The 22,772-nt window shown below is 38.7% G+C and overlaps 4 protein-coding genes across 7 annotated transcripts; 3 read left to right on the plus strand and 1 right to left on the minus strand.

The window, feature by feature from the left end:
- Positions 1 to 289: 289 nt before the first annotated feature.
- LOC137715075 (uncharacterized) lies at positions 290 to 9,953 on the plus strand. 2 transcript variants are annotated; one of them, XM_068454296.1, is made up of 27 exons: positions 290 to 649; positions 819 to 1,047; positions 1,211 to 1,320; positions 2,602 to 2,718; positions 2,839 to 2,985; positions 3,119 to 3,792; positions 3,933 to 4,054; positions 4,184 to 4,275; positions 4,463 to 4,688; positions 4,808 to 4,877; positions 5,552 to 5,700; positions 5,798 to 5,871; positions 5,965 to 6,138; positions 6,223 to 6,294; positions 6,722 to 6,826; positions 6,910 to 6,999; positions 7,234 to 7,309; positions 7,414 to 7,510; positions 7,593 to 7,662; positions 7,796 to 7,975; positions 8,094 to 8,216; positions 8,305 to 8,388; positions 8,639 to 8,823; positions 8,923 to 9,061; positions 9,190 to 9,249; positions 9,330 to 9,434; positions 9,540 to 9,953. In XM_068454296.1, the coding sequence occupies exons 1-27, from the start codon at positions 572 to 574 to the stop codon at positions 9,651 to 9,653; spliced, it is 3,762 nt and encodes a 1,253-aa protein (XP_068310397.1). In that variant the 5' UTR covers positions 290 to 571; the 3' UTR covers positions 9,654 to 9,953. The 2 variants fall into 2 exon arrangements, with proteins under 2 accessions (XP_068310397.1, XP_068310398.1); XM_068454297.1 differs by lacking the exon at positions 2,602 to 2,718.
- Positions 9,954 to 10,986: 1,033 nt separating this feature from the next.
- LOC137715978 (thiamine pyrophosphokinase 1) lies at positions 10,987 to 13,502 on the plus strand. 2 transcript variants are annotated; one of them, XM_068455356.1, is made up of 6 exons: positions 10,987 to 11,245; positions 11,349 to 11,445; positions 11,824 to 11,896; positions 12,115 to 12,216; positions 12,455 to 12,704; positions 13,092 to 13,502. In XM_068455356.1, the coding sequence occupies exons 1-6, from the start codon at positions 11,113 to 11,115 to the stop codon at positions 13,208 to 13,210; spliced, it is 774 nt and encodes a 257-aa protein (XP_068311457.1). In that variant the 5' UTR covers positions 10,987 to 11,112; the 3' UTR covers positions 13,211 to 13,502. The 2 variants fall into 2 exon arrangements, with proteins under 2 accessions (XP_068311457.1, XP_068311458.1); XM_068455357.1 differs by having other exon boundaries at positions 11,117 to 11,245; positions 11,344 to 11,445.
- A 1,097-nt stretch (positions 13,503 to 14,599) lies between these two features.
- LOC137715102 (sm-like protein LSM4) lies at positions 14,600 to 16,676 on the plus strand. 2 transcript variants are annotated; one of them, XM_068454327.1, is made up of 8 exons: positions 14,600 to 14,733; positions 14,888 to 14,931; positions 15,103 to 15,144; positions 15,255 to 15,353; positions 15,457 to 15,534; positions 15,861 to 15,900; positions 16,104 to 16,265; positions 16,389 to 16,676. In XM_068454327.1, the coding sequence occupies exons 2-8, from the start codon at positions 14,929 to 14,931 to the stop codon at positions 16,409 to 16,411; spliced, it is 447 nt and encodes a 148-aa protein (XP_068310428.1). In that variant the 5' UTR covers positions 14,600 to 14,733; positions 14,888 to 14,928; the 3' UTR covers positions 16,412 to 16,676. The 2 variants fall into 2 exon arrangements, with proteins under 2 accessions (XP_068310428.1, XP_068310427.1); XM_068454326.1 differs by having other exon boundaries at positions 14,636 to 14,733; positions 14,877 to 14,931; positions 16,104 to 16,266; positions 16,387 to 16,619.
- Positions 16,677 to 16,795: 119 nt separating this feature from the next.
- Positions 16,796 to 19,416, minus strand: LOC137715101 (WD repeat-containing protein GTS1-like). The gene is made up of 8 exons (XM_068454325.1): positions 19,229 to 19,416; positions 18,816 to 19,023; positions 18,652 to 18,747; positions 18,268 to 18,342; positions 18,010 to 18,120; positions 17,844 to 17,935; positions 17,528 to 17,609; positions 16,796 to 17,320 (listed from the first exon to the last, which is right to left on the minus strand). Exons 1-8 carry the CDS (start codon positions 19,354 to 19,356, stop codon positions 16,955 to 16,957), a joined length of 1,158 nt encoding a protein of 385 aa, XP_068310426.1. The 5' UTR covers positions 19,357 to 19,416; the 3' UTR covers positions 16,796 to 16,954.
- Between the last annotated feature and the right edge of the window lie 3,356 nt (positions 19,417 to 22,772).

The raw sequence follows: 22,772 nt of genomic DNA on the forward strand, positions 1-22,772 counted from the left end.
TTCATTTTATCAATTCACGCATATAAATACATTTAAAATGTGTAAATTATGTATAACATACCGTAATTCAAAAAATATCTTCTGCACGCACGTGAGCACGTGCATATACATAATCCGAAAAAATGTCTCCTAACTCCAAAAGCCGATATCTTGAATAATTATGAAACGTTTCGAAATCGAGAGTCAGAAACTTGTGTTAGCGGCTCTCTCTGTCACTCTCTCTCTCTCTCTCTCTCTCTCTCTAGCTAGTTAAGCTTTCTAAATACAAATAAAATTACAAACATTTTCAAACCGGAACCAAAACACAAAAAGGCTTCATCGCTTCCACCACCGCTTTCATTACTTTCCCCCATTTGTCCTCCTCTCTCTCTTTCTCTCTCTCTCTAGAAACCCTATAAAACCAGGGAAAGAGAATCGAAAAATAAACAAATTAAAAAGCTCAAACTTCTTTTCTGATAACTAATAATAATAATCCCTTCAATCATTCATCCTTTCTACATCTTCTCTCTACCTTGTTTGGATCAGAGACGAAGACCCAGCTCCAACTCGAACGAAAAGCGCCAACTTTACCATGGTTGAAACCAGGCGCAGCTCCTCTTCCAAACGCGCCCTATCGGCCTCCCCTCCTCCCAACCCCAAACGCTCAAAGGTTCGTTCTTTTCCATTTCAATTCAATTCAATTCCTTTTTGCAGAAATGGGTTTTCTGGGTATTTGAATTTTGCGTTGCATGTGGGATTTCGGGTTGAAAGATTTGATCTTTTTGTTTCATTTGGGGATTCCCAATTGCTTGATTGATCGGTTAATATTGAAATCCTAGGCGTCTGATGCTTCGTCGTCGAACAACGGAGTTAGGAGTGGGCCGCCGGCGGAGCCTTTGGGTCCGATTAAGGAATCTGGGTCCCAATCACCGGAACTTGAGCTCCGACCCTCTGATCCGCCGACCACTGATTCGTTGAAGGCAAGTAACGGCTCTGATGCCACCGCGCTGGAGAGATCCCCCGATGCCGTACCGGAAGGCGAGGCCTTGGTTTCGCCGCAGCCTTTGGGTACCAATCTTTGCTCTCTATCTCCTTGAATGTCTTTTTTTTTTTTTTTTTGTATTTGTATGTGGGTTTTAATTGCATGGATACGTTGGGTTTAGGGTTTGAATTTTGGTTTATGTTGGGGTTTTGGGTTTGATTTCGAATTTCGGTTGTTGGGGGTTCTCAGGGGAAACTGCAGTCCGTGCGGGTTTGAAGCGGGCTAAGAAGCTTCCAAAGAAGACTGCAAAGTCGAATTCGAAATCTGCTTGGGGAATGCTTATTTCGCAGTGCTCAAGGGTGTGTTTTGTTGCTTATTTTCTCCATGTCATTTGTTATCATTGGTTTCTTTGATCCACAAAACTAAATTTGTTGGTTATGTTAAATATAAAGCCTGTAGAAGATATAAAATTTGATTATGTTATGCTTGATACTCTTTGTTTTGCTAAAAGAGATGACTTTATCACATTCTTATATCTAGGTAATGATAGCACTCAATAAAGATCTTATTTCGGGTATATCCTTTCAATCAGTTGGACAGATATCTTAGCTAGTGTTAGGTTTTGTTACATGCAGTACAACGTGACACAGAGTAGCTGGGTGAGTGGGCAAGTTTTCCTCAAGAGTGATGGAATGATGGATTAAATTGTCTTAGGAGAGGGCCAAAACAGTGTTTAGGGTGGCTTGTAATTGTATGACAACCAAGAATGTGTAATTCATTGAGTACTATGCCTCCGTCAACACCTACAAGCAGTGATATTGCGTCCATCAGTCCTCACAATAGAAATCCGGTTGTTATATTCACTGTTAGGGTAGATATTGATGGTTCAAGATATCTCTCTTATTCTTCCCTACTTCATATTTGAGCTTAGATATCTCTCTTTTATACTTTTGTGAACGAAGGCAGTTTAGCATACCTAAGTTCAATATGAAGTACGATTGTAGGAAAGAATATGAAGTACCAGTCTCCATTTGTCAATATGATGATATCATACATTGCTTTTTCATGCCTTCAACGTGGACCATAGTACTCTTCAGTGGTTCCTTATAGGTAACTTTCTAGTTGTGAGGATCTCATTAACATTGTTGTTGGAGTGCATTCAGTAAAAATAGTCAATGATTATATTGGATTATTTAGGGCATGCCTGGTGATCTTTATGTTTTTAGTTTTTCAGCACCTTTTTACTTTGTTACCAGTAGAGGAACAATGTGCGGGAGAAAGGGGGAGAAGGGTGAATGGGGATGGTGTGAGGGAGGAGGAAATATGAAAGAGAATGTACCATTCAATATACATTCATTTCTTCCATCTCTTTTCTACCACCCTTTGTCATCCCTCATTTCTCCCATATCTTTCATCTCTATGCCTTTTTATTTATAGAAAAACATCGTATAAAATAGCTAGGTGCCAAAGAACTGTTTCTTTTGCATTTTCTGTGGCTCATTGTGTGCTTTGAATGTTATCAATTAGCAAGTTACTGATTTTTTTATATATATTTTTATTGAGGAATGATTCTTACTTGGTCAAGGTGTCCTCTTGTTATTTTAATCTAATTATATGTTTGTTTCTAATGCCTTTTCCAGAACCCGCACCTGTTCATTTGTGATACTGTTTTCGCTGTTGGTCAAAGTCGTGAGTGCCATTTATGTATTAAAGACCCATCCATTAGTACTACTTTGTGTAAACTGAAACATGTTAAGGTATTTCTTTCATATAGCTTCTACATAAATCTTGACTGGTTATATTTGTTGAACTGGGGTTTGTGAAAAGCTGCTCTTGACTGATATTATTTTCTTTTCAAATAATTTGTTTTTGAATAGCGTGAAGGTTTGTCCACTGCAGAACTAGAAATTATAGGCGGTGACAGTGATGTTCAGGTGAATGAGAAGACTTATCAAAAGGATACGAAGGTAATTCTTAATGGAGGTGATGAGGTTGTATTCAGCTTGTCTGGAAGACATGCATATGTATCCTTTTCGCTGTAGTACCATCTAGAGTATAGTAATTATGACATATAATGTTCTCTGTTGCACTTCAGCCCTTCCCTCAACCTAATGCTATGTCTTGTATTGTTCGATTGATTCCATAACCTTGAATCAGATTTTCCAGCCGCTGACAAATGACAATAATATAGCTGCTCAGGGCATTCCTTCAATTAGCATTATAGAAACCCAGAATGCTCCAGTTAATGGGATGCATATGGAGGCAAGATCAGGGGACCCCTCTGCTGTTGATGGGGCATCAATATTAGCGTCAATGTCAAATGTGCCAAATGACTTGTCACTACTTCCAGAACCTGCTAAAGCTGGTGACGAGCTGCAACAAGATGCAGAGATGACTTCTCTTCCTTCTGCCAGTCGAGGTTCAGATGACTGTACTCCAGACATTGTGATGAAGGAGAGTACTAACGTTAATGATCAGGTTTCAGGTGATAAAGATATTGTTCAGTACCCTGACACTGCAAAAGAAAACCCCAATCTTGATAGTGTTGCATTGGATATGAATATTGAAACCAGGAAGGTCTCTGGGGCAACTCATGAACTAAGGCCACTCCTCCGTATGTTTGGCGGTTCTTCTAGTACCGATTTTGACTTAACTGGCAGCATTTCTAAAATACTTGACGAGCAAAGGGAAATCGGAGAGCTTCTCCACAATCTTGGCCCTCCAATGTTGATATCAACTAGGCGACAAGCATTTAAAGAAAAACTACAACAAGGAATTCTAAGTCCTGATGATATTGATGTCTCCTTTGAAAGTTTCCCATATTACCTAAGGTGCAGCATTTGCCTATTATGTTGATTAGATCTTCATATAATACTGAATTAACTTCCCTAATTGTTATTTGTCCATATTTAGTTGGACTCTTATTGGTAAATTCTTCACTCAGACCTTTACTCATTTTGCATTTTTACAGTGAAACAACAAAGAAGGTTTTGATTGCATCCACCCACCCAAATTTGAAATGTAGTAAGTTTGGAAAGTACTTTTCATCACTACCTACTGGGAGCCCGCGCGTATTATTATCTGGTCCAGCAGGTACGTCTACCATGTTATGGTTGGTGATGCTTATAATTCTGTGGTTGATGATGCTTGTAAATTTTGAAATTTTATATTTGCTTTTCCTCGTTAATTCATTATGTTTTTATTTTAATAATTCTTTTGTAGGTTCTGAGATATATCAGGAGACCTTGGCAAAGGCACTTGCGAAACATTTTGGTGCTAGATTACTAATTGTAGATTCTCTTCTCCTGCCTGGTGTATGTTCCTTAGTTTCCCCATTTGATCCTTTTTTAACTTTAATCTTCTTTGCTTACAAGCATATATTCTCCTTCTGTTGTTTCTGGTCTTCGTTTCTCTAGCAGATTTTCTTTGTCATTTCAGGAGTTCAAGTTTAGAATTGTGGATTTTTCTTTTAAATATTTCTTGAAATATACTTCTTAATAGGTTCAGGCACCACCGCCCAAGGATTCTGATTCTGTTAAAGAAGTACCAAGGCCTGAAAGAGTTTCCATTTTTGCGAAACGAGCAGCTCATGCTGCTGGGTTCAAGCACAAGAAACCAACCTCTAGCGTTGAGGCTGAAATTACTGGTGGATCCACTGTGAGTTCTCAGGCACTGCCAAAGCAGGAGACTTCTACTGCATCATCCAGAGGCATTACATTTAAACAAGGCATGATATTTGTTCTTAGAGTGTCGAACGTTCAGTGGATTTCTTATTGGTTTATTGATCCAGAATTATAACTTAACACTATCTTTCTTTGATGTGCTGACCCTTATCGATCTATCCAGGTGACAAGGTCAAATTTGTGGGTGCCATATCTTCTGGTCCTCTGCAGTTGCAGAGTTGTCCTCTTCTAAGGTACTCGATTTGCACGATGGTATAAAATGTTACATGTCTGAGTAATTTGATATTCGTAAGTGGCATTTGTATATATCATTTTCTGAATTAAGAAGAGGGTTTGGTGCCTCAATGTTTGATGTGGCATCTCTTTGTAACTTCCATCTTTTCTCTTCCTTTTATTTCGTCTTTACTTAATTGTGTAACTGCAGAATTAATTACTAGTTCATTGTGGCACCTAAGTTGAGAGAAATGATGCTGGTGGAACAAACAGTTAAAAAATATTCTTCCATGGCAATGCCTTGGCAAGTAATTACGAGCTGCCAAAGGCACTTGATATGTGATAAGTTGGTTCATATGAAATTGATTCTCAGCTCCCATGCCAGTTTGTGGCAAGTTTTCGTAGCAATCCTTGTTCAAATAGTCCTTTAACAGTTGTTTTACTTGGATTTATAAAAGTATGTCTTCCACAAAACTCCTTGCACTTCAGAATTTTGAAATTGTTGGATGAAGGGTTTCTTTCTTTTATTTGGAAATTTTTACAAATTTCTTTAATATGGTTGCCACTATATAAACTTTCTAATGAGTTTGAAATGGAAGAGGAAAAATAGTGCATGGGAAAAACAACAGTTAGCATGCTGTATGAATTTCATGGATCATTGATTGGAAAGTGATTTTGGTTCTAAATTTTGCAGGGGACCATCATATGGTTGTCGAGGCAAAGTTGTTCTTGCTTTTGAAGAAAATGAGGCTGCAAAAATTGGGGTTAGATTTGATAAATCAATACCAGATGGCAATGATCTTGGTGGTCTATGTGAAGAAGATCGTGGCTTTTTTTGTTCTGGTGATTTCTGATGTCATGAGTTCTTCCTGTTAGTGCATGATTTTGCTTTATTTTACATTCTGTATTTTTCTGTTAATAATTAATATTTACTATGCAGCTAGTCATTTACTTCCCTTGGATGTTTCTGGAGGTGATGATATTGACAAGCTTGCTATTGGTGAACTTCTTGAGGTACGATCGCCTATACTATAGCAAGTTTGCCCTTTACTATACCAATATAGTTGCAGTTAATCTGGTATTAATATCTGCACCAAACTTGTGCAGGTGGCATCCCATGAGAGTAAAAGTCTTCCCTTGATAGTGTTTTTGAAAGATATAGAAAAGGTTATGGCAGGTAACCCAGATGCATATAGTGTCTTGAAGTGTAAGCTTGAAAACTTGCCAGAGAATGTTGTTGTGATTGGCTCTCATACCCAGTTGGACACTCGCAAGGAGAAGGTAAAAGGCTGAGGATTTTATCAGTTAGCTGATTTTGAACTCACTCTTTTAGTTCGACATTAAAGCATTATTTTATGTTTGCAGTCCCATCCTGGTAGCCTTTTGTTCACGAAATTCGGCTTCAACCAAACGGCTTTGCTTGATCTTGCTTTTCCGGTATGTGAGTTGCCATTATATTTTCCATTTTGTTTTTCTTCGTGGCATATAATGCTAATTCAAGTTTTAACCACTCATACCTGCATCTATAATCATGCTGATTCTGTAACTGTATTCTTATCTGATTAATTTAATTCTTAAATCTGTTTCCTGTTTGATTTATATTGAATTCTGTCTCGCCCTTTCTCTTGCAACTGTACACAAATTCCCCAAGGTCAATTGAAACGGTGATGAGGGGGCTTTGTTCACATTGAAATATAAATTCAACCATATTTTCTCATCAGTTAGGATCACATCTGTATCAGTGCAATTTTTTTTCCAGCAGGGAGTCTGGAATTTGTCGTCAATGTTTATCACTAGTTGTTACCCTCTTGTTCATAGATGGTACTTTCCTTCTTAAAATGACACATTTATTGGTTGTGTTCAGGATAACCTTGGTGGTAGGCTGCATGATAGGAGCAAAGAAACTCCTAAAACTATGAAGCAACTCTCTCGGATTTTCCCCAACAAAGTGACCATACAGCTGCCCCAGGTAATCAGCCTTTTTTTCTTGTATGGTCATTGTGCTACTTGTTATTGCTTGAAGGAGGTAATATTTGTCGGCTATCCTGGCAGGATGAAACTTTACTTTCGGACTGGAAGCAGCAGTTGGAGCGTGATGTTGAAACTTTGAAAGCCCAGTCAAATATTGTTACCATTCGCTCAGTAAGTACATCTGATCACATCTGCTATTTGTTCCTATTGTTCTTTCTCTTAAATATGTTTCTCATGTATACTGTTCTTACACCCTCTTGCGAACTCTCAAGGAATTGAAGATTGATGCATTTGTGCTTGCTAACAGCATATGCAGCGTGATCACATCTGCATCTTAGTGGCTAATGTAGTGTTTACTGCTTTCGATGCTATTCCTGTATATTTACATAAGGCTGATGCTTTCAGGTTCTTAACCGAGTTGCTGTGGATTGCCCTGACCTTGAAAGTCTGTGCATGAATGATCTAGCGCTTACAACTGAGAGTGTGTTTTCTTGAACTCAAATTTTGTAGTGCATAACATTTTGGAGGGAATGCTGACTTAAATATTCACTTATGCGGTTCATTGTATAATCTTTTCTTTAACAGGTGTTGAGAAAGTAGTAGGCTGGGCTATTAGTCACCATCTTATGCATTGTTCGGACGCTTTAGTTAAAGATGACAAACTTGTTATTTCTACTGAAAGGTTGTACTATTTCTTAGGACAGTAGTTTAAACATACGGTCTATTATGTTTTCTAATCATATTTTATGATTCTATGCTTACAGCCTTAAGGATGGACTAAACATTCTACAGGGCGTTCAAAATGAAAACAAGAGCATAAGGAAATCACTCAAGGTATGTTGATTATTCTGGGCGCATACCATAAATGCCTTGCTTCCGACTTTCTGAAGATGAAACATAAACTAGTTTTTCTATGATCAAGAATTTAAGTGTATATTGTATTGGATTTAACTCCCTGATTTTTCAGGATGTGGTTACCGGAAACGAATTTGAGAAAAAACTTCTTGTTGATGTTATTCCACCGAGCGATATTGGGGTTAGTTTTGATGACATTGGGGCCTTGGAAAATGTGAAGGACACCCTAAAGGAGTTGGTGATGCTTCCTCTTCAGAGGCCTGAATTGTTTAGCAAAGGACAGTTGACTAAGGTACAAACATGACATACTTTTCGCTTCTCTGTCTTTCATTCTCCCCTGTGGAGAGTGAAACAGTACTACGTTGGTGCTTCTCTTTCATATTTCTCTTCTGATTACCGTTCTTCTACAGCCTTGCAAAGGAATCTTGCTATTTGGTCCTCCGGGTACTGGAAAAACTATGCTTGCAAAGGCTGTTGCAACTGAAGCTGGTGCAAACTTTATTAACATATCAATGTCAAGTATTACTTCAAAGGTATTTTTGCATATTATCGTGGTGGTTGGATGTTTATTTTGTGACATCTCTTGAATCCATATGACACCTTTTAACATATTTTTTGCAGTGGTTTGGGGAAGGAGAGAAGTACGTTAAAGCAGTGTTCTCCTTAGCTAGTAAAATTGCCCCTAGCGTCATTTTTGTTGATGAGGTTGGTTCAATACATCCATATATTTGCGCTATGTTCAGGGAACTTCTTATTTCTTCTCTTCCCTTGAGTTTTCTCGAATTGGAAAATGATATTTATACAAGGAGTTTTCTGGAACTGTTTTACAAGCTCACATGATGGGCTATGCAAGAGACCATGTCAGTTTATGAGAGTTTTTATAGAATCCTTTGTTCATGCGGTTTCACTCAATTTTATTCCCGTGCAAATTAATTTTTTATGGTTACCATTGTAGGTTGACAGCATGTTAGGAAGACGTGAAAATCCTGGGGAACATGAAGCTATGCGTAAAATGAAAAATGAGTTCATGGTGAACTGGGATGGTTTGCGTACAAAGGATAAAGAACGTGTATTGGTACTTGCTGCTACTAATAGGCCTTTTGACCTTGATGAGGCCGTTATTAGGCGGCTTCCAAGGAGGTAAAATCGCTGGTTTGATTGTTCTGCTGCTACTGCATCTGTTATATGTCAGTGCAAGTATCATTGACTTCCTGTGTACAAAATTAATCTGATGTGCAGATTGATGGTGAACTTGCCAGATGCCCAGAACAGAGAGAAAATACTGAGAGTTATATTAGCCAAAGAAGATTTGGAACCTGACGTTGATTTGGAAGCAGTTGCAAATCTTACGGATGGGTATTCAGGAAGTGACTTAAAGGTTGCCGACTAATTTTTCTGAAACCTATCCATGCTGCTTACGAACGTAGTTTTATTTTAATGGTTATATTCAATGTAGTTTTGAATATTTGTGTAATCGGTTGTGTCCCCATTTTGTTGTGCTTGCAGAATCTGTGTGTTGCTGCAGCTCACCTCCCCATTAGGGAAATTTTAGAGAAAGAGAAAAAGGTTGGTTTGCAGTGTATTTTTGGTTTTTGAATTCGAAGTGGTGTGCTACAACTAAGTAGTTCTTTCTCCGCATATCGCAGGAGAGAAGTTTAGCTTTGGCGGAGAACAGACCTGTACCTGATTTGTACTGTAGTACCGACATTCGTCCTTTGAAGATGGAGGACTTTAAACATGCGCATGAGCAGGTAATTTGCGATCTAGTATTACTATTTGTTGTAGTATTCTGTGGTGGTCGGAAGCGTTCAGTTGTGTTTCAGGGCTTTGCCGGTCTAATATCAAACTCAATGCAGGTATGTGCAAGTGTGTCATCAGAGTCGACAAATATGAACGAGCTCCTCCAATGGAATGACCTATATGGCGAAGGGGGATCAAGAAAGAAGACGTCTCTCAGTTATTTTATGTAGAATAGGTATTTTTTTCGGTGTACAGAAGTTCTTTGTTCTGTTTATTCTTCCTTATCGAGCTTATAAGGCGTGGCAAGAGATATCCATGGAAAATCCCGGCGAAGGTCACGCCCCCATTTGTATGATATATATAGGTTTTCTCTTCTTCATTTTCGCCCGTTTCGATTTATATTTTAACTTATCAGTTAGGAATGTCGTTCCAAATGACTTTTCTCTTTGTTATGGGTCCTCCTTTTGCCTGTACGTACTAACTGATAAGTGGAAAACATTTTGCAATGTTCTAATATTTGCTTATTTGTGTCGGTCGGTGTACGGAACAGTGATGTTTAGATTGCTTGAATAGGTCCTGCTTTTGTTAACCAAATGTAGGGAGAATTATTAACAATCTGAACGCTTGAATCGGCGACTGAAGAAACCGGCAAGTTGGGTGGGTGAATAGCCTTCACTTGCTCTTTTTGCTCTATACAATTTGCATGGAAGCTTTAGTTGGGTTCCAACTTTACACAAACTAAGGGTTTCGACCCATTTCTCATTTACATGAGTCGAGGGTTCGGATTTTCTGTTTTTCAGCTCCGGACACTAAGGTTTGAAGAGGATTCGAATTTCAATTTTGTGTTCAATCAACAGAATCCAAACAAACAAAACAAAGTTGAAACCAAGCGAAACTAAGTTCCTAACATCAACGTGATTATGCCGTGAGTTAAAGTTGGCACGAGCAGTGTGTTGGTCTCCATCCCTCAGATGTATAAGTTAGCATCGGACTTTATATTCATATAAGATATTTCACTTATATTTTTACTAATTAATAAAATATTCATTGTCAACCAAAATCTTATGAAATTACCAGTTTAACCCTCTAATTAAAATAGAACATGAATAAGAAATATGAGACATAAATGTAATTTCACACAACTAAATTTGTTGTTTTTTTTTTTCAAAGCCTCATTTACATGTAATCCTAACATATCTTTAATTAAAAAAAAAAAAAAATATTTCACACATTTTGCGCATGCCCATATGTTAATGTGAATAAAAAAAACAAACGAAAAAATCCACCTCTGCATGTAGCACTGATAAATGGGGAGGTGGATTGTTTGCCCTCCTATTTTCATACTCTTCCCATGCTTTCTGTTTGTGTGGTCACGGTTAAGACACGTCAATATTTTATATTCCTATTACTTTTTGTTTTATTATTTCTATAAACAATTAATATAAAATATTAACGTGACTTAACCGTGACTACACATCATACCGCATGAAAAGAGGATAGAAATGGGAGGCAGACAATCCACATCCCTGATAAATTGACGAATGGTGTACGGTTGTGCAGATAGCTGACTCAGACTGCGTAACGTGACGATTCGCATTTGCATTTAGTCCACCGCGCAAATCCAAACTTCCTGAAAAAACAAATCACGCAACCAAAGCGCGACGTCGCCGCCGAAGGACCTCCGAATCCATGGACCTCATGTCTCATTCCTCCGCCTTCCTCCTCCCTACGATCCCGCCCAACCAAACGCCGTCTCCCACCTACGCACTCGTCTTTCTCAACCAGAGCCTCCCGAGATTCGCTCCACTGCTCTGGGACCACGGTACTTATCCTCCACCTCTCCTTTTTCCTCTTCCTTTTTCAAATTTTCAGCTTTCGATTTTGTTTCTCTGAGCTTTTTTGTGGTGCGTGTTGGTGTAGAGCAGCACAACTACGTATGTGTGCCGACGGCGGTGCCAATCGCGTTTACGACGACATGCCCCTTCTGCTCCCGCACGAAAATGCCGTAGATGTTAGGAAAAGGTTTATTTTTTTATTTTTTTCTTGATTTTTAAATTATTTTTTTTTGGGGGAATTTTACTGTAAGTAAATTGTGTAAAGTATGGCTTTTGATTGATTCGATTCTTCAACTGTGTTAGCTTAATTGTAAAAGTTGATTGCTTTTTGAAGCTGTTTAAATCCGTTGTTTTTGCTTTTTCCAGACCGCTTTTTGTTGTTTGAAGCAATTTCTGCTTAGTTGCTTAATTTTTCTCGAAATTTTATAATTCTTTAGCTATCTGTTGAAGTTTTGAATCTTTAGTGGGGTGCTGTTTGGAAGGCATATGGTGGAGTGTAATTTTCCCTTGTGTTTAGGACGACGAATTTCCGCTTTTTGATACTAAGTGCTGATGTTTGTGCCAGGTACAAGCCCGATGTTATTAAAGGCGACATGGATTCAATCCGAAGGGATGTCTTGGAATTTTATGCTAGGATGGTAAGTGAGCTTGTTTGAACAAGAATCTTCTGCGTAATTCTTAGTATGTTCAGCTGTCATTCCTTGTCATATCTAGCAAACTTGTCGAATTGTTTGTTAATGTTGTCATCCTTGGAATTATGTCGCATTTGATGTCGCGGTGGTACTGTTGCTAATTGATTTGCATACATGCGGTGCTCTGGAGTTTTCTCAGGATGTCTTTTGCTATTTGGATGCAGGGAACTCAAATTATTAATGAATCTGAGGATCAGGACACGACTGATTTGCACAAGTGTATAGCATACATATGTGACTCGGCACCAAACCTAGATAAGTCTAATGTATGTTGTGTATTATTATCGTTCCAACATTCGTTTTGTTTTTCTGCTTTGGAATTTAGTCTGATTTTGTAGGTGCTTTAGTATTACTTTCGGTAACTAAAACTGTGTATCCTTGCAACTTATTGTGAGTTGGGTAGTCAAATATGTTGATTACAGATATTGACACTTTGATAAATAGACTGCTGGTTTGTTTTTCACCTCTATACATGAACTGAGTTTCTTCCTGATGTCTTGCCAGCTATGCATTCTGGTTGCTGGGGCACTTGGTGGACGGTTTGACCACGAGATTGGAAACATCAATGTGTTATGTCGATTCTCAAACATTCGAATAACTCTCATATCTGATGATTGCCTCATCCATCTTCTTCCAAGAACACACCGCCATGAGATCCATATTCAGTCTTCTGTTGAGGGCCCTCATTGTGGACTCATACCCATTGGGATGCCATCGGGAAGTACTACAACCACTGGGCTTCAATGGGATCTCGGTGAGTATCTCTTAAGGGCGTAAGGCTAGTTAATGCTTACTTTAGGGGTTCGCTTTTCATATACTTTTCTAGTGACCTCTTCCTATTCTGACCTGCTTAAATGTGACAAAAAAGGGAAAAGGCGTGCCTAGTATTGGTTTCATTGATCATGTTTGAGTTATCTAACAGCCCATGTATGGCAAGATTGTGGTCAGATAACCTAATTCGAGTGGGAACTGTATGTGCAAGTCACATGTGGTTTGTTGGTGGGAACTGTATTGAGACTTGGGTTGAGGGCTTTCTTTTACAGTGGTATCATTGGGATGACATATGGTGAAAACTTGTTATCTGTTCGTAGCTGTGCAATTTATTACCGGAGCCTAACTCGCTCTTACTTTTCTTTTCCAGCTGAAACGGAGATGAGGTTTGGTGGTCTGGTAAGTACATCAAATATCGTCAAGGGAGAGAAAATAACAGTGCAGTCAGATTCAGATCTTCTTTGGACTATAAGCATTAAAAAGATGTAGTGCATTTAGAGATGAGGTGGGCACAGCTGCGGAACCCACAATCTATTTCTTCCGTTTCCAGGGTTTCTTTCACTTGGCTGTGTAAGTAGGTTTTCGGGTTCAATTTTCATTGGTTTTTGGCGATCCTTATACGAAGAACATTGCATCATGTTTTCGCTCCCCTCTTGAATTCTGTAACGTTGTTTAAACTCCATCCATATCATATTGTATTTTTGTAATTATTCTAAATAAAAGTCATATTTACTATGTAGAAGAAGATGTTGGAGTCCTTCTGCAGACAATCTTTTGCAAATTTGTGTTCTGTTCTCAATTTCGGCTTAGATTTTGTTGTCACATTTCCTTTTCTTGTTGTCCCCAGTGGCACCAACATTGACAAAAAGTCTAAAATTGGGCGTAGACACCTGGGGCTAAGGTTTTCACGAAAATTTTAACGGAGTTGACGAAAAAGTCCATAGTTGCGCGTTTTGATAAGTTAAGGGATCAATGGTCAAATATTTTTAGTTGAGGGATCATTACATTAATTGAGTTAAAAGTTAAAAAATCATTACTACAATTTCCTTTATTCTAATAACTATAAATGTAATGGTTTGTTAGATCTGAAGTGCCACGTAAGATTTTTCCTGCTCTAATAGAATTGAGACACTCTAGAAGTTTAAAGTTTTTGCCCACTCTCTAAATTTTGAGACTCACTATCTGACGAAGATTTTTTTTTTTCAGTTATTAAAAGACGCCATGTCAACTTGTCCTAAACAAAATTATTTTCGTCAACTCAATTCTTATTATTAAACGATGAAAAATAATAAAATATTCAACTCAATTCTTATTATTAAACGATGAAAAATAATAAAATACTAAAAATTTTGTAGAGTCGGTTGGAGCGTAATTTTAAAGTAGTAAAATTTGAGATTCATTTTAATGTGGTTTTAAAATAAGGAGTTTTAATGAAAAGTTCGCGATACTGTTCATTTTAACGAAAAATCATATTTTTATACTAAAAAGTCAAACCTGGTACTATTTATTTTATCATTTATTTTGTTCTTATCGTTAAAACTTAAAGTTTTCAAGCCATTTTCATTAGTTTTTCTTTTAAAATAACTGAAAGCGCTTTTAAAGAAAATATTTTTGAATTTTAAAAGCACTTTAAGTGTTTTATGCAAGAAGCACCAATTATGTGCTTCTTTCAGGAATCATTTTAAGTGATTTTTTAGAATTTACTTACATTTTTACTAAAAATTGATTCTAAAAATATTTCCAATAAAACCGTTTTCAGTCATTTTAAAAGAATATCTAGACGAGGCTATTAGTCTTCAAATTGTTAGGTAAGTTAACAAATTTGTATTTGTGTTTGAAGAGTTGCGTTTGATGACGAGGGCTGAAGGGGTGAAATAGGCCAACTCTTTCGTTTTGACTCGTTAAAAACCCGCTCGATACCCATTCAGCTCAGAGAGAGAGAGAGGGCAAGTGGAAGCTGAAGCCTGCCGCGAAAGGCTCGGTCCTTCTTCGCGATCCAAGCCTGTGTACTGGTAATCTTCTACATTCTTCAGCTAGGGTTTTGTACCGCATCATCGTCTTCTACCTAAGAACTCTTCCTTTTTCATAATTTTCAATTTCTTTTTTTTTCTTAGGGTTTTATTTTATTGCTTTTTTGCTTAATTTCTCTGCCTAGTTTTTTTGCAGGCCTCTTGATTTTCCTTGGTTCGATTTCTGAGCCCTAAAAAATGGTACGCTACTCTCCCTGATTTCTTGTTTTGTGATTTTTGTTTGGTTTCTCGGAAAACGGAGGGAATTGAGCTGAAATTGTATGAACCCACACAAATCTTAGGGCTTTTTCCCCTTTTGAGCTTGAAATTTTGGATAGTTTTGCTTCACTTTTTTGATTTTCACTATTGCAGCTTCCTCTTTCTTTGCTCAAGACTGCCCAAGGGCACCCTATGGTAAGATCTTGTATTGTGCCTTTATTGTTTGTGACAATTTGACATAACCCCATTTTTTCAATTTGTTGTCTACTGAATTGTAATTTGCGGGTTTTCGTGTGCTGTACCAGTTGGTAGAACTGAAAAATGGGGAGACTTACAATGGGCATTTGGTCAACTGTGATACTTGGATGAACATCCATCTTCGAGAAGTTATTTGTACCTCCAAAGTAAGGGTCGTTTCACTCATATTGTTAAGTTTTGGTAAACTTGAATTGTTATATTATGATGTTACAAAGAATTGCTTTAAATTTTTGTTGGAATACTGTGTAGGATGGAGATAGGTTTTGGAGAATGCCTGAATGCTACATCCGTGGGAATACTATTAAGTATCTTAGAGTTCCCGATGAGGTATGCTTTGTGCTTGCTATAAACTTTTTGTCTTTACTATTCCCAGAATTCAATTTCTGTCATCAGACCTGAAATATAGTAAATGCTGGTTATGGACAAAAAGTCTGAACAAAAGTTTGATTATGGTTTGTGGGGGAGCTATGTGTAACTTTATAAAAATACTGACACTAACTTGTTACGTTTTGATCAATTACTTATGTATAGTGTACAATGATAGCACGTGCATTAGGAGTTTTGATTTCATCGTGCTTTATTTGCTCTGATTTTGTTCGAATACTATAGAAGCTTATTGGACTGATCTAGTGCTGTTGCCTTTTGTATTTCAGGTGATTGACAAAGTCCAGGAAGAAACCAAGAATCGTTCAGGTACAATAATTTTATCTCATTTGGTAGTGTAGACCTTTTTATTCTCTGTCCCTGCATCTAGAATGGGTAAAGTAGGCTTCTTGGACCATTCTTTATATGAATGCCCTCGACATTGGACAACTATCTACATTATCTACAGGATATAGCTTTATCCATTGAGAAAATTACTCTCTAACTTTGCATGCTTTGATAAACTTCCCCAGATAGGAAACCACCTGGAGTAGGGCGTGGAAGAGGAAGAGGTAGGGAGGATGGTCCTGGTGGACGACAGGCTAAAGGCATTGGACGTGGCTTGGATGATGGTGCTAAAGGAGCTGGTGGAGGCCGAGGCAGAGGACCTGGTGGGAAGGCCGGTGGAAGCAGAGGTAAACACTTGTTTCTCATCCGCCCCTTTCTACAGAGACCCTGATAAGTTCATAGCTTGTAAGTCATATCATTATGAATCCATATACTGGACTCAAGGTTTGTTATCTTTGTTTTTCTGTCAGGTGGGGGTCGAGGCCGAGCTTGATTCAGCTTTAGAGAGTGAAACAAACAGCTAGATGGGCAATTTGTTACTTTTAAAGGCATTTATTTAGCCCAACGCCTGTGTCAACTGCTGGGTTTTTGTCGTTGTAAGGAAGGCTTCTTATCATGGTAATGCGATTTATATGGAATGGTTCTTTCAGTAAAAACGTAGCCGATGTGTTTCTGTTCTGTAAGAAATGTTGTTTGGTATCCGTTTGGCGAGTTTGAAAATTTGACGTTGACGATATATATTCATCTTTTCACTCTTATTACAATCTGTCTTGGTGGCATTATCTCCAGTGCAAGATGATAAACTTTAATTAGCAGTACGAGGAGGTTTACAACTCCACCTCTCGATCGGTCAAGGTGGTAAATAGTTGGAAAATTAAACAAGTGACATGAATTCGATTTTCTTCGGATCAATCTCTCACCTGTTTCCATTGAAACTTTAAAACATTGTAAATGGTGAATAAATCATACAAATATGGTACAGGCGACCACTATCCTTACCGAAACAGAAAATCAAAGAGTTCAAAACATCTTTTTTCTAGTAGGGTTGGTGCCGTGTTGTGTTTCGGGTCCTAGATGATCTTGAAACCAGTGTGCTTGAAATCCATGATCGGTTTATCTCGGGTGCATTATCTGATAACCAGCAACATAACCGGCCATCTTCACCGCCAGTCCATCCAAAAATGCCGTGACCTTGGCTGGATCCGCTGGGCGTGCTTGACATTGGCAACACGCTTCGAACAACGCCTGTATGTCCACCTCCAAGAACTGCTTCAGCGGACCCTATAGCATTGTTTCCTTCATAACTTACGGGGAAGTAACCTAAAGTGCCAGTATCAGTGCCACCAATTACCCATAACTTTTCTGCTTCCCTTGAGTAGTGGCAATCAACAAAATAACCGACCTGCCAAACGGAGTTTACTTGGCTTGGCTAAAAAGAAAAGCACTTTTCTACGCTAAAATGATGGCACGCAAACAAAGTTTATCAATATCCTCCAATTTAACAGCATACAAGATACATATCAAACGAATAATATGAAATTTTCAAATAAGGCTAATCACATAAGTAGTTGACTAAAAGAGCAGAATCTGTTAAGAGAGAACGCCTTACATCGTCGAGTGTCCAGCCTTTAGAAGCCAGAGAACGAGCATCCTGGAAACTCGTTTCGGTTGCATCTTTCCAGTCCCAGACACTACATGAGCGGTTGCCAGGTTACAAGTCAGGGAAAATATACGCAGCACAAATACATGTTTGTACTCAAAAGCCAAGACATCTGTCTTAACTTCGATCTTGTTTCCCGAGTTACTCCACTTGGGGTAGAAGATGCAAATCACTAACCAACCCAATATATGTTTATGAGACTAAAGAATAAATGTCGTGCATAGTGTGACGGGTAAATTCATGATCAATTGATAGAAAGAGATACCTTAAGGTCTCAATATGGGTTAAACACCAAAGCTTTTGATATGTCTCTCCAAAAAACCCAACCTTCCCAATCGAAGTGCCAACATTTAGTACCTATATATTTTAGAAGGTAAATTGTCGTGACTATGTAACACTATAAACTTTAAACCTCTTCAACTTGAACTTACTGAATCTAGATGATCGTCTTCATTGATATCTCCTTCGGTATCAAATATACACATCAATCCATCAACGGAAGCAGAAAGAAGCTTGTTTTGATGATCAGGGATGAAGTGAACCTATTGAAAACATGAAGTTAGATATGCCGCCTAGTTCTATCAAGTTGCACAACCTTCATAATGCAATTTGGCAGAAGAATTTTTTTCACATAGCTAACCTAAACTGTCAAATCCATATGTTAAAGAAAAAGATGGATTAGAACGAACCTGGGTAACATCTTCTACATGAGAGTCCTCGAGACATGCTACTTGTTTATCATTCCTCCAATCCCAGAATAGTATCTGAGTATAACAAGTCAAAAAGCAAGAAGGGGGAAAACAAATGAGATATTATCTGTCGAAATAAGTGAAGAATCATAAGCATAGAAACTTAAACTAGTTTTGCATCCAATGAGTTTTAGCAGACTAAAGAGTATATGTGGAATGTTGAGCGCGCTATCCTCTGAAATTTTAGCCTATAACTGACACGATCTTCACTAATGTGGAACATTGAGTTATTGATAACACACACATAAAACTAGAAGAATAACGAGCTACATGACAATCATGATTAACAAAACACAATTAAAGCCGTTAAAATAAATGCAGCACCTGAGTATCACACCCCGCGGCTAGAAGATTGTTCCCTGATCCTCCGAACGAAAAGCTGAATATCTCTTGAGAAGAGCCGGAATGGAAAGATGAAACCTGCAGCATTACATATGTTTATGTATGCAAAACATTGTTTGTTTATGTCTGCAACTTGAGAGGCGAACCTGTTGGAATGTGCGCGTGTCCCAAGCTCGAATAGTTCCATCAGAAGAGCAAGAGTGCAGGACATGTGGAGTTGATGGACCTGAGAATGCAATTTGGTTGATAGTTGCAGAGTGGCCCTTGCACTCTCCGTAGTACTGGCCCGTCACGGGCGAGTACACCTTCACGGCGTTGGTCGAAAGTGAAACTGCCACTGCCGTCCAATCATCCCTTCCACCAAAACCCCACAAAAATTCAACACCCAATGAATAATCATAAAACCCAATTAAGCACAATCCTTCTGGTTTCAGATCAAATTTACAAAAAGGAAGAGATTGAGGTAAACTGCGAGCTGAAGAACGCAAGTCAAAGGTGGAGTTGTTCAAATCTCAGAATTTTCCTGCGAAACAGAGTAAAAGTTAGAAAAGGGACGTACTTGGGGACGATTTGGAAGACATAGTCGTCGCCGAAGTTTGTTTGGATGGAGTTTTTGAGGGAGATACGCTTGAAAGGATCAGGATTGGACGGTGGTCGTTCCTCCACCTCCATGTCCGTAGCTTCCATCGCTGTCTCTCTCTTTCCGGCAGTCCGGCTGGACAAATGAATGTAATTTGGGGTTTTGGGGTTTTAGTTCCGCTACGGTAGAGGTCAGCTAACTCTCGTAGTTTTTAGCCACTTGGTACTACTACCCTGTTTCTATTCATTTATAAATGATATTCTTTTCAAATTATAAGTGAAGTTTTAGGTTTGATTATCGTCAATCAGAAATTTGAACCATGTTATTATGACTAATTCATTGTGAGATTTTCCACTTCCGGACGCCTTAGTGCAGAAACTATTGTTTGTTAAAAAATACATTAAAAAAAAAATCTCCTAATTTTTAGTTGGTTTGTAAAGCGATAACATTAGATTGTTAGATACTTAATTGTTAAGAGAGAAAAAAAATCAAATGGAATCAAACCTGCACTAATATGCATAAGCACTCAACTACAATAAAAGCGTCATATGCAACCAATCTATCATAAACTTATGTGTCATTTTCGCCACATTGTAACCTTAAAATTCATGCATTGTGTTCAAAAAATGTACAAACACACAAAACTTCGTATGCAACGTTTTAGGCATAAGCAGTATTCTAAAAGATCATGCATAAACGCTGGAAGCGAGTCACTGCCCCGATTAATCTCTAGGCATTTAAAAAATAAGGAATGAAACCTATACCTACCTAACCTCCCACCCAACTCACCTAGACCTGCCTAGGCAACGCCTAGACGGTTTAGGCGAGCTAGGCGGTTTAGTGACTTTTCGCTTTATTTGTTTTCATTTAAGAAAATGACTTATTTCGTGACTCTCGCTTAGACAAAAAAAATAGTAACTTCCGTTTCACATTTTATTGAAATTTAGTGACCTTTTACTTTGTTTGTTTTTATTTAAGAAAATAACTTACTACGTGACTTTCTCTTAGACAAAAAATTAGTAACTTTTCACTTCTTCTTTTTTCAAAAAGTTCTAAGAGACTTGTAAGATACTTAGAGGAACATCCATTATATGCTAGTTCCCCTACATTTTCAATATGTTCTAGTATTTCATAAATTTATAATTATATAATAAAACTGGGAATTGTTATTAGCACTCCAAAAATCTCATTCTACACTCCTTAGAAGTATATTTTTCTTTCTAATTATAGAAAGTTTGGAGTGCCAAATAAGATTTTTGAAGAGCTAATAACAATTCCCATAAAATTTATATATCTCAAAATAATTGACACACCCCGACCGAGATCGGAGCGTGCTGGCCGTCACACAAAGGTGACGTAGCCATGTGCACGTGCGGAAGCTAATAAAGTAGTAATATAAAAGTACGAATAATTAAAAACTAGCATACAAAGTACTAGAATAAGTGCTAGAAAGTGAGATACAATTTCAGAGCAGGTTCATAGCAGCCCAAATAAAACAACAACAGTAGTACGCCCGAAGGCGACCCTACAATGGTGAGTGTCTGTCAGAACACCGGAAAGCCCTCAAGGGAAACCACCGTAACGGCTAAGCAACTAGAACCTGGAGGGGCGCAAAACAAAAGCGTGAGTGGGCAAAAACAAAGCTCTTTGAAAACCATTTAACAAAATACGTTCTAACCCCTCGCCGTAAAACCTGTATACTTCCCAGAAAAATAAACATATATACGTATGTATAACATGCCAAACATGCTCAAGGGTATGCCAATCATGCTCAAGAATATGCCATGTCAAAACCTCATAATGAATGCAAGTGCTCAGGTATGAATCACATCAATAACATAACATCTGGCAGCCGGAGTCACCTAACGTGACATGTACGGCTGCATATAGAGCTCAAATCTCAAACTCAATAACTGAACCTGCCCACGAGTCGGAACCACCTAAAGTGGCCTGTACGACAGGCCTGTGTGTAACATATATATACGCTCTAGTGCTACGATCACGTGAAGGCTGTGCGAATAATCGCGGGTCACCTACGAGTTGGAACCACCTAATGTGGTCTGTACGACAGGCCTATGCACCTAACTTAGATCCAAGCTGAGCGTGTGGTGCGGGAGGTGAACATCACGTGAAGGACTGTGCCCTACTCTGGCGGGAGCACTAACACCGGGGGTGCAGGTTATGAGCTCTCTAAGCATCTCAAACTACTGCTGAATGTAAATATGAATATCACTTACCTGGCACTTACCTGTGCGTCTACAGCACCCAATATGCATATGTATGTATGCCACTACTAATGTGTGCAATGATGCATAAACGATAATAATAACATGCATGGCATAAGACAAATAACCCTTTTTAATCAATTTCTGGGAATATAAATGTATATAGGTATATACGGAAAACAAAAGCCCACTCACTGGTATGTAGAAGGGTCGTAGCCCCCCTGTCTCGCGTGTGCACGCTCGTCCTCGGGGTACGTGTCACCTAAATGCGAAACAACTATAAAAACGTTAACTTTAAAGCACATAACCCATTTCTCGTAATAACTTCTCATACGTTGCTCAAAATGGACAAATGAATATACCAACGTGCTCTACACAACCTCAGGATCACAACCATATTTTTAAAATAATTTTTGGACCTCACACGCGCCCCCACGCGCCAGCACAGGCACGGACCCACGCGCGGCCACGTGCCAGGCACACTGACGGTGTCAACAGACGCCGTCAGGAATATTCCGTTAAACTGACGGAATATTCCGTTAAACTTAACCCCTGCCGTTAGGAATATTCCGTTAAACTTAACGGAATATTCCTGCTTCTTCTCCGATCAGTCCCCGACGTCGGCGCCGTCGCCGTCGCCGGCACCGTCGCCGGAAAACCTGCAAATCACTATTTCTCGCTCGTTTTTCCACCTTTTTTTCACGTTTCTTGCACCAAAATCAACCCTAGAGCTAGTAGAACATGTCCCAACAAGTTTTAAGGCCTAAAATTAAGAGATTATACCTGTCCAAATCTCCAAAACTCGGCCAACTCCACATCCAACGATCCTGACGTCCAAATTCACCCAACGAGCTACTCCCAAGCTCCTGGGAACCTCACAAAGACAACTACAATCTCAGAAATCCCAAAAACTCAATGTATAACTTTTGCATGAACAGTACTCGAATCAGCCATCGTCGAAACGACGTGAAAACGAAGGATTTCTCACCTGAAAAGGGTATGGCTGAGCTTGCCTCGACCTCACGAGCTCAAATGTGTCCTTGGTTTCCTCGATCTGCAAGGGTTTGAGGGTCCTTGGTGTGTGTCCGTACACTTACAGAAGGAAGAAGAAGAGAGAAGGGAGAGAGAGAGACACGGGACAGGGACAGAGGGAGAGGGAGAGTGAGTCAGTGTGTGTGTGTGGCCCTACACTTGCCAACACCACACAAGACTACCAAAACATCACGAAAACCAATTAGGGGTAAAATTGTAATTTCACACGTACGATCTAATAATCCCGGGACGGGATGTCACAATAA

The sequence above is a fragment of the Pyrus communis genome, chromosome 14, assembly GCF_963583255.1.
Source record: "Pyrus communis chromosome 14, drPyrComm1.1, whole genome shotgun sequence".
In the NCBI taxonomy this organism is placed as follows: Eukaryota; Viridiplantae; Streptophyta; class Magnoliopsida; order Rosales; family Rosaceae; genus Pyrus; species Pyrus communis.

Excerpts from the sequence above, each read along its gene's own strand:
- LOC137715075 (XM_068454296.1), top strand. The coding sequence starts at position 572 with ATGGTTGAAACCAGGCGCAGCTCCTCTTCCAAACGCGCCCTATCGGCC. Across the intron at positions 6,827-6,909 it reads TGACCATACAGCTGCCCCAG|GATGAAACTTTACTTTCGGA; the intron begins GTAATCAGCCTT and ends CTATCCTGGCAG. Across the intron at positions 9,250-9,329 it reads TTTTAGAGAAAGAGAAAAAG|GAGAGAAGTTTAGCTTTGGC; the intron begins GTTGGTTTGCAG and ends CGCATATCGCAG.
- LOC137715978 (XM_068455356.1), top strand. The coding sequence starts at position 11,113 with ATGGACCTCATGTCTCATTCCTCCGCCTTCCTCCTCCCTACGATCCCG. Across the intron at positions 11,246-11,348 it reads TCCACTGCTCTGGGACCACG|CACAACTACGTATGTGTGCC; the intron begins GTACTTATCCTC and ends GGTGTAGAGCAG. Across the intron at positions 11,897-12,114 it reads TGGAATTTTATGCTAGGATG|GGAACTCAAATTATTAATGA; the intron begins GTAAGTGAGCTT and ends ATTTGGATGCAG.
- LOC137715102 (XM_068454326.1), top strand. Across the intron at positions 15,354-15,456 it reads AAGTTATTTGTACCTCCAAA|GATGGAGATAGGTTTTGGAG; the intron begins GTAAGGGTCGTT and ends AATACTGTGTAG. Across the intron at positions 15,535-15,860 it reads ATCTTAGAGTTCCCGATGAG|GTGATTGACAAAGTCCAGGA; the intron begins GTATGCTTTGTG and ends TTTGTATTTCAG.
- LOC137715101 (XM_068454325.1), bottom strand. The coding sequence starts at position 19,356 with ATGGAAGCTACGGACATGGAGGTGGAGGAACGACCACCGTCCAATCCT. Across the intron at positions 18,748-18,815 it reads ACACGCGCACATTCCAACAG|GTTTCATCTTTCCATTCCGG; the intron begins GTTCGCCTCTCA and ends GTAATGCTGCAG. Across the intron at positions 18,121-18,267 it reads ATGTAGAAGATGTTACCCAG|GTTCACTTCATCCCTGATCA; the intron begins GTTCGTTCTAAT and ends TGTTTTCAATAG.